This window comes from Protomyctophum parallelum, assembly GCF_964188405.1.
Source record: "Protomyctophum parallelum genome assembly, chromosome: 18".
NCBI classification, from domain to species: Eukaryota; Metazoa; Chordata; class Actinopteri; order Myctophiformes; family Myctophidae; genus Protomyctophum; species Protomyctophum parallelum.
In genome coordinates this window covers 31388558-31399095 of record NC_139716.1, presented here as the reverse complement: position 1 = coordinate 31399095, position 10538 = coordinate 31388558, and the positions used below count along the sequence as shown (strand labels likewise).

The 10538-nt window shown below is 42.8% G+C and overlaps 1 protein-coding gene across 1 annotated transcript in view; it reads left to right on the top strand.

Moving 5' to 3' along the window:
• Positions 1-10538, top strand: part of nlgn2a (neuroligin 2a) — a gene marked incomplete at both ends in the record, with an annotated part of 207520 nt that overhangs the window by 190360 nt on the left and 6622 nt on the right. Inside the window, 1 exon segment of the mRNA XM_083789203.1 lies at positions 7130-7395. Coding sequence (XP_083645329.1) covers positions 7130-7395 — 266 coding nt within the window.

Sequence of the window (10538 nt, the reverse complement as noted above, 5' to 3'; positions counted from 1 at the left end):
TTGGCTCATTTTGGGCAGTGGTTGGAAAACCGTAATCGCATGTTTTACTTGAGTGAAAGTATACGTGCTGTGGAAATACTCTGTTACAAGTCAAAGGCCTCACTCACACCTTCACAACAGACTGATGTGTGCTTGTTGTATACAAAGGGTGTGATACATCTTGCCCCGATGCATTTCCAATGGGAGTCTCTACATGGTTTGACACAACATTTGTGTTGTATGAGGGTAAGGGGGGGGGGGGGGGGCAGTCGAAACACAGCCGAAAGCCGTACAACAGCCTGTAGTCCAAAATGTTGTCTCAAACCATGTGACTTCCATTGGAAATGCATTGGGGCGGCCATGACAGATCGAAAGGTGTGAGTGAGGCCAAAGTCCGGAGTTCTACATTTACTTGAGTAACGGTATCAAAATGTACTCACGTTTTCAAATAAATGTAGTGGAGTAAAAGTACAATATTTGGATCTGAGATGTAGTGGAGTAGAATTTAAAGTATTGGAAATACTCAAGCAAAGTATGTGAATACGTCAAAAATGTACTTAGTTGCTTTCCATCACTGCTCATTTGGGAACGTCTCTGTTTCTGCGGTTGCCGTTCCTCTCAATATTCTCTTCATGTCTGGCGTCTGTCTATGACTTTGTCTCTCTATCTTTCCTTCTGTCTCCTCTCTGGCGTGCAGCAGCATGGCACAAACTATCTGTCTCGTCACAATGATCTCTGACACCTTATTAGCAGATATTGCGTCCACATGGACGGATATATATTCCATCAGAGAAGTGCACTCGTTTACCAGGTTCAGTCACCATGTGCTGCTCAAAACAAGGACTTTGGAAGAGAGACACCTCAGACAGTTAAAGTGTACTCTGTCAGACGTCTGTCTACATCAAAGTCGTGTGTTTACTGCCCTCTAATGGTCAAAACCCACAGAAGGGTCCAAGTGGATGACCTTGGGTATATATACACAGTGATGTAATCAACACAGCTGCAGCTAATTAAATATAATATTGGGGCGTATACGTTAGCTGTAGGTGCAGTGCCAATGAGCATGCCTTGCAGTGCACCATGCAAGTGATTATTGACTTTGCTCGCTGGCACACCTGAATCTAGTTGAGTAGAATTTATATAATGTATAATAGTGAATATAGTTTAGTTGACGAGTAATAATACAATCTTATAGGAAGAAACCCCAAACGACTGCAAGATATACGCTCTAAGAATATCCAGACGGGGTTATAACGAATGAAACTTGAGTGTAAACCAAATGACCCGGACCATGACTCTATTGGTAAACGATGAAACGGTCAACTTTATAGACGGACATGGTGTTGGTTCACCGGGTCACCTGCTCGCCCACTTTGATGGCCACACACCCTGCCTCAACCTCTTCTCTCCTCTGCCTCTCTCTCTCTATTCATCCTCTTCCTCAGCCTCAGTCTTTCACACATACAGTAAGCACACGTACCGTAGACACAGCCAGGAAGGAACTGAGCAGGAATAGATGAAAGGAGAGAGAGAGAGATTAGTGGGTGCGTGTTGTTCTGAGACCCGAACAAGTGTTTCAATCACTACTCGCCGTGTTTGTGTGTGTGTGTGTGTGTGTGTGTGTGTGTGTGTTCTGGTGTGCACCCCCCCCCCCCACACACACACACACACACACACACACACACACACACACAATATCGCCCTATTCATTCGGTGTGGACGTGTCTTTAAAACAAACGTGTTTGAACCCATTCTGACCGGAGATCAGATTCTAAAAATGGCTTCTACATCCTGACAGTTTTCTGAAAAAGCTATGTTTCTATGTCAGTCGTTCTTCGACTTTAAAAAAATAGCAGACCTACAAGTTCTTAGCGCGCCACTCGGTGGCGCGCTAAGAGCTTGTAGATCTGTTATTTTTCAATAGCTGAAGCATAACATAAAATAATGCTAACACCAAAAGGGGTGCCCGCCCAAAATGGGTTAAGAGCAAACTTACACGCGTCATTGTTTCACCACCGTTATGTCCAACGTTTCACTGTTATCATTTGACTGCTGTTGTGTTATTCAGTTATTGCAATGTTTCTCAACCTTCTTTGGGGGCCAATTGTCCAGTGCCCCCTTATCCAATATCCAAGTCCCTCATGCTTCTCCCCCTGATACTAATCAGTATCATTAGAACGGGGCCCGGCTGTAGAGCCAGAGCACCGAGTCAGACTTTTCATTTTTTTTAATGCTACAGTATGTGACCCAAATAATCAGGTCAGAAGAATTAAACTTCCTCATGTGGAAAATGTTCAAGAATTTTTAATTCACAGCGTGCTGATATTTAGAGTTGAGCTACATTCCTCTCCTCACGGTCGTCCGAGAGCACATTTAGATGGGGTCAAATTATTAAAGGGTAAGACCACTTTTGCATCAATTTAGCTAAATATGCCCCTCATTGACTTGCATTGTAGCTGAAACAGTAAGCTGTCAAAGTCACTCTTTTAGTACGACAACAAACACAACCAAAGTTGATTCAGACAATATATAGAGCATCACCAAAACTCATGTTTTTTTTTTTTTTTTATAAAAATGTTAACTTCAGGCTTGACTTTGACAGCTGTTTCAGCGTACAATGTAAGTCAACGAGGAGCCTATTTTCGAATGATCAATTTCTACTCACTGGAGCAATTATTTTTTATTTCTTATTTCCACATTTGGAGTTACAGTACATCATGCCAAGGTATAACTACACCAAAGTGCACGTCTCATACCCTTTAAGCAGGCTGCATGCGGCTTCTGTGCTGGGCAAAAAGCACAGAAAAAAGAAAAAACAGTGTTTTCATAACCTTAAATGATGTGCAAGATAAAATGTAGTTGCCATATAAAAGGCTAATAATAACACAAGATCAATGAATCTTTGGGAAGATTGCTGTGGGCAATGCGTACACACACACACACACACACACACACACACCCCATCCAAGATTGGGAACGCCTCCATTAACCACCCACATCTCCTGTAGGCTGCCTGTCTGTCTGCCTGTCACCCCCCTACCCACCCCATCCCCCACCTCCATCTTCATCACCGTATAGTCCTCGTCCTCATCGACACCTCTAAAGTCAGCCCTCCTCTGGATGTCAGCCTGTCAATCACGGCCCCCCAGGTAAGGAGCCAACCCCCTGCGTGACTTCCCCGTCCCCCCCGTCCCCACAAATCATGTCGACAGCCGCCCGCTCGCAAATTAACCCATTTTGACCTGAGATCAGATTCTAAAAATGTCTGTTTGAAAATGACAGTTTTCTGAAAAAGCTATGTTTCCATGTCAGTCGTTCTTCGATTTTTCAAAAATAGCAGACCTACAAGCTCGTAGCGCGTCACTCGGTGGCGCGCTATGAGCTTGTAGATCTGCTATTTTTCAATAGCTAAAGCACGACATGATGCTAACACCAAAAGGGGTTCCCGCGCAAAATGGGTTAAGTTATAGCGCGAGAGGCGTGCCGGAGAGGGCGAGCCAGACGACATGATATGTAGCCGCGGGGTGGCGTCGGGTGGGGGGAGGGTGGGGGGGTGGACAGGGTTCAAGAGCAGACATACATACGTATAGTCGCAGGGCGTCAGAGGTGAAGTGGAATAGATAGATACTCCGAGGAGGGCATAATTTACCCGTCGGAGGAGGAGAGGAGGAGGAGAAGAAGTTGAGATATAGACCGAGAGAGAGAGAGAGAGAGAGACGGCGACGCGGTGATGTACCGACAGGGGCCTGCAGAGCGAGGAGGATGACAGCCCAACGATGGGCAGTAGACGATAAAAAAAAAAACCACGGATCCATTATTCCTCCAAAGCACAGCCATGACACCACGAGTCCACGACCTCTGAAGAACTTGTGAAGTGAAGTATCTCTATTATATTTCAGCTGCCACGCAAATTATGAACCACACCGACCGGTCCGAGTGGAACGAGCAAAGTCCCCCCAAAAAACGCAAAACACGCCGAGTCCAGTGGTAGAAGAAGTTATGCTCCATTTTTAACCCATTCTGACCTGTGATCAGATTAAAAAAAATGTCTTCTTACATCCTGACAGTTTTCTGAACAAGCCATGTTTCTATGTCAGTCGTTCTTCGATTTTTCAAAAATAGCAGACCTACAAGCTCGTAGCGCGCCGCTCGGTGGCGCGCTATGAGCTCGGTGGCGCGCTATGAGCTCGGTGGCAGCAAAATTTGATTTTAGTTTTAGTCTTTTGAATAGTTTTCATTTCATTTTAGTCACATTTTAGTCACCTGGAATGTGTTAGTCTAGTTTTAGTCGACTAAATGTCATGCGATTTTAGTCGACTAAATCTACAGTCGATTTAGTCGACTAAAATGTGTTTTGGCGGGCCTTGATGTAAATGTCTGATTTCACACTGGCTGAAAATAGCCGATCTACAAACTCACAAGCTTGTAGATCTGCTATTTTCAGCATGCAACCAAGTGTAAAATGACTTTTACTGGATCTCTTGTCCACTAGTCCCTTCCTAACATTTTAGTCTAGTTTTTATTTGTTGACGAAATTGTCAATACATTTAGTCTTAGTTTTAGTCATCATAGCTTAGTTTTCATTTAGTTTCCATTTAGTTTTCGTCTGTGAAAAAAAGGTAGTCGACGAACATTTTTCGTCTTGGTTTTAGTCGACAAAAACAACACTGCTCTCTCTCTCTCTCTCTCTCTCTCTCTCTCTCTCTCTCTCTCTCTCTCTCTCTATATATATATATATATATATATATAGGCTCTGCAGTGTATATATATATATATATATATCAGTGTAGATAAGTGGGGAAAAAAGGAATATAAAATAATCATAAAAGTCCTGGAAAAAGCAGCATGTTCATACCACGGGCCTTTTCATAATTTATATTAACGTTACAGTATCATGAAATCCTATAGCTTTGCCAATTATTCGGGGGCCCCCTTTGCAATATCGCCACGGCCCACCGGTAGTCCTCGCTCGCCCCCCCCACAGGTAGGTCTATAGATCTAGTTTTCTGCATCATATCCTATTCCTATTCTACTGTAATTGATCTCCCAGGGAAAGCTATAGGCTCTGCAGTTCTCTGATTAATAATTAACCGACCAATCTTCAGCGAGAGAGAGAGAGAGAGAGAGAGAGAGAGAGAGAGAGAGAGAGGTGGGGGATGACTCAGAAGAGCGAGGCAGGCGGGCAGCGCCTTAACGAGCCACTTCGGTAGTTCAAACGTAGCAGGACAAGCAGAGAGAGAGAGAGAGAGAGAGAGAGACAGTCAAAACTAGAGAGAAAGGGTGGAAAAATCACTGGGACAAGCTATTCCCAGTCCTATAACTCTTGTCTGAGATCCAATGCTACTACGGCGTATATAGTACCATTTCAGCCTATCAGTTTTGCTCCACTGAGAATAGATCTGAGGATTAAAAAAAATGAAATTGTATAGTTTCTGAAGAAGAAACCCCCAAAAAAAAGAAAAGAAAAAGAATCTCCAACGTACGTGGCAGAGCTGTGGGGGGAAATGATATCTGATGCCCACACGGAGGAGGGGACCCGTCTCCCTGTTACAACTCGACTCAGAGGCCATTCTTCACTCGCTAAATGTATTCTCACGGGACGACCACGACGGTGCACAAGTTTCTACACCACCGGAGCTTTGTGCGTTAGACTGTTGAATAAGAGAGAGAGATGCGCCGTCTTCGCTCAGCATGAGTTCTTGGAAAGTTGTAGGAAGTGACTACTGTGTGTTTTACGTGTATCGTTCCCACCGTATACACCGATGAAGTAAGCCATTGCATTAAGCCACATAAATACCTATAGTATCTGTGTTGGTTATCTAAAGCAGTGGTTCCCAAACTTTTTCATGTCAAGGACCCCCAAATTGACACTACTTAGCCCGCGGACCCCCATTTGAAAAGACATGCCAGGGACCCCCATAAGAGAAGATCTTTACAGCTCTAGCAGTGATTCTCAACCAGTATCATTTCAAGGACCCCCAGTTTGATATGCAATAGGCTATGGACCCCCCATGTAATGGCATTTCTATCTCTGGGACCCCAATTTATATTGTAAAATCAATGTTAATTTAACTCTGAGAGTGTACAAATGGAACCAAATGGACACTGACGGGTCCATTTGGTTCCATTTGTATACTCATTTAGCTGGGGACCCCCTGGAACTCCCTCAGGTACCCCTGGGGGTCCCTGGACCCCACTTTGGGAACCACTGATCTAAATCAATGCATAGCCCCACATTAGCACAGAAAAGGTTATATATATATTTTTTAATAATTATGTGTATTGATAAGCACACTCATTCAGACAATTGTACAGAACTGAAAAGGTTTTGTAACTGATTCTCCATAACCTGATCAATCTGACTGCATGTCAAAGGGAAAACGCTCCCAGAGAGCATGTACCACCAACAGTTTTTACCTGTCAGCAATTAGACTGCAGAACAAAAGATAAGTCCGCTGTCACTGCAAAGATTGACCTGAATCGGTGTTTTAATTGGGACTTTTTTATAGTTACACATGTACATTCATGACATGTTTATTTATTATGCACTCATATTGTATCAGTCAGTAATAGTATGCACTTTATGCTTTATGATCTCGTATCTTTTTTTTAACTGCAATGACATGGTGCAATGCACAACTAAAGAATTTCACCCACCTTACATGTACAGTAGTGTGTGTATGGAAACGCAGTCCAGCATGTTACGGGTCTTTTCCGCCATACATGTCTCGCCAACATAACCCCCATAACAGACTCTTCGTATTGCTGCCCTCGGGGAAGCGTTAGCGAAGCATCAAAGCCAGCACAACCAGGCTCAAGAGCAGTTTTCTTCCCCAGGCTGTAAGACTGCTAAACAAATGAACAATGCATCTTTTCACGTATTAAGGCCTGTCTGTGTTCCTTTAAAAACCTTTAAAAACCTTTTACATGGGTTTTATCTGAGTTGTTTTAAACCTTTTAAATAACCTTTTACATGGGGTTGCACTGTTATTGATGTTTTTATTGTGTATTGTGGAGCACCCCCAACCTAAGTTTTTCACAATGCATGTACTTGTACATCTGTGTGCCAATAAACATCTTGAATCTCTTTCCAACTCTGAACTCTCTCTCTCTCTCTGTCTCCCTCTCTCCCTCTCTCTCCCTCCTCCAGGTCTGTTCCAGAGGGCCATCGCCCAGAGCGGCACGGCCATCTCCAGCTGGTCCGTCAACTACCAGCCCCTCAAGTACACCAAGATCCTGGCCAGGAAGGTGGGCTGCACGTACGCGGAGACGGCCGACCTGGTGGACTGCCTCCGGCGGAAGAACTTCCGCGAGCTGGTGGACCAGGACATCCAGCCGGCCCGCTACCACATCGCCTTTGGGCCCGTGGTGGACGGGGACGTGGTGCCCGACGACCCCGAGATCCTCATGCAGCAGGTACTGTATATAGAGAGTATGCACAGGCATGATTTTCCCATCAGGACACGCCCCCCTCATCTAGACTGAGTGGCAGAACATTGAGCAGCAGAAAGTAGCTTATAACGTTTCTATGGTGGATTTTTATGAAACAAAAACTTTGCAGATAGAAAGATGATAATTCAAGCTTTTCGTTCAGCTGCAATGTTGGTGAGTTTAACATTGTTTAATGCAATCAGACAGGACTTTTCTGTTTGGATGAATGGCTGTCAAGGCCAGAAAGTAGTTTTTTGCCACTCAGTGGGCGGTTCCCGCATAACTTCCAGGTACGATGATGTCATGTGCATACCTTCTATATAGCGTTGTGAACCTTCTCTCGCGTTGCCAGACTGTAGCTGCCTCTCGCAATTTTTTTAAATTCTTCCGTCATACGGCCTGGAGCAGCGGAATCTCTATCATGTAGTAAAATATAACGCGGAAGTGGAGCCTCCGGCCTTGCCACTTCCGTTTCATCTTTTCAGTCGCGCAAATGTATCCCAATATGAATAGAAATCACCTAAGATGGCTGCTTAGCGGAAAAGGAAATAAAAAAAAGAAAATGTAAAGATATTTTAAAATATGTTTTCGTGTACGGAAATGGTAGCTTCCTTACTCGGATTTCGGGAGGTGTAGTTCCAGACTCTATATAGCATTCAGAGACTGTGGAATAGTTAGGATTTTTAACCCACCTGAAACCCTGAAACCAGATTCTACAAAATGTCTTTTGTCAGTTTTCACTTTTCAGTGGTGCACTGGTGCTCTAACGTTTTCCATGTCAAGGACCCACAGAATTATTTGCGGACCCCAATCTGAAAATATTGTTCCAGGGACCCCCCCCCCCCCGGAAGCAAATATTTGAGTTAAAAACATTCACTGTGAAATACTATATATATATATTCAATGGTTTGCACACATTTCCGCTATTTCTCAACAGCTAAAGTTTAAAATAATGGTCAAAGGTGACACGGACGCGTCCTCAGGTCTAAATGGGCCCTAGACTCGACCTCCCAGGCGTATGCAAAGGCTCACCTTATGTAACGTAGACAGCATTCTATGTAGACTTATACCACTATATAGTATATGCATAGTTTCATTTTATAGATATTCCACTGTTACGTTCTTAGCTTACGTATGATTCATGATAACTACGTATATGATGTATTTCCATGCTTTTTGTTCTTGCTTAATGTAAGTCGCTCTGGATTAATTAAGAGCTGCTAAATGCCTCAATTGTAAATTGGTTAACAATTCCGGTTCCTTATCGATTCCATCTTAACGGTCCGCTTCCTTTGTGGGTCCCTTTAACGATTCCTATTGGGTGACGGGTCCTAAATGGACCCTTATAAAGGACTGCAACCAACTGAAATTAAGACATTCGAGAACCACCGGTATAGTAATTAGTACTAATTACATAGCAGACGTCAAAGTCCACATAAGCAAACGGTTCCAAATACGGTGGAACCGATTCCAGTTCTTCAGTCTCGGAAACGGGACTGAAAACGAACCCGGAATTCCGGGTCCCAACCCTAGTTGAGAGGACTGGACTGCAGTATATAATAATAATAATAATAATAATAATAATAAAACTTTATTTGTATAGCACCTTTCATGACATGAAAAAAAAAACAAGAGCAGTAATGCAATACAGTGAGGACATGAATAACAAAAAATAAAAGATCAATTAAAAGCAAGGGTGTAGAAGTGGGTCTTGAGCTGTGCTTTAAAAATGTCTACAGAAGCTGCCTGTCGAAGGTACAGTGGGAGTTTGTTCCATGCCGTCGGCCCGTAGAAGCAAAAAGCTGCTTCCCCGTATTTTTTAGTTTACATTTTTTTAGGCAAAGCGAGCAGGCCAGCAGTGGAAGACCTTAGGGGGGCGGTTTGGGACATACTGTATTTAGGCAGGCAGTCATGTAGACCATTGAGAGCTTTATAAACAAGTAAAAGAATTTTAAAATCAATCCTAAAAACAACTGGAAGTGAAGCCAAAACTGGAGTAATGTTCTCTCATCTTAGTGATGATGGATTCTATAGTGGTTCTTTTTTCATTTTTATTTCAAGGCCCCCCGAGTTTGGAATGCATTATTATGCCACAGAACCAACAGAGAGAGTGGCTCTTGAGTGTTTACACAAAATGGAATTCATTTGTGCACTCTCAAGAGAGTTACAGAGTAAAACCTACAATGCAGACTTATGGCAGCTGGGTTATCTTTTTTTTCATCTCTTCTTTTTTATAGATGATCTACAAGTGCTGCTTATTCCGCTACTTTTCACAAGTATAAAATAGAGCATTCATTTGTGATAAAACATAAACATGACGTATGATTGAGATACATGGTTTATGCCCAACAGTGACGATATGTTAGAGTCACGTGCCAATTATTAGCACAATGAGGAAGGAATGTTTATTCACTAATAAACAGAGATTCCGTGTGGACATAGAGAAAATGTCCTTACTTCCATTGCATGACAGTTTTGTGAAGGAAAATAAGTATATCTTAGCATATATCTTCCCATGTCTGTGTTGTTTTAAAATATGCCATTCCAAAGTCTAGTTCTATTTTTGCAGTTAATTAAGGAATGGAGAAAGTGGAGCAAGTGAAGCTCAGAGCAAGTCAGTTATGAGAATTACTGCATTACTGCACTTACCACAGATAACTTCCATAAACGTCTCCGTAATTACAAAAAAAAAAGAAAAAGAATACTTAAATGTTCCATTAGAAATCCATTAATTAATTCATTCATTCATTCAATATGGCTACAGTTCTGTAGCCACAGGGTTGTAGCGCAATTTCTAGCACGTCTGACAGTGTGACAAACACAAGTGACCAGAATCGCTGTAGCTGGGGACAAGACCAATACATATGTGTGAGATGGTAAAAATCTACCAGCCTGCAACGTGTCACGTTTGCAACACATAGGTATAGCTTGTAGGTCGGCTAAAAGGAGGGGACCTAGTATAGAGGCCTGAGGGACCCCAGTCAACAAAGTATATGAAGGTTTTAAGTGGTTAAACAACATTTATATATGTAGACATTAAACGCCAAAGTGTGTAAATAAAACAAACGGTTCAGTAGGAACGTCCCGCTTTGGACATTCTACAAAACAAAACAAACGAGTGAAATATG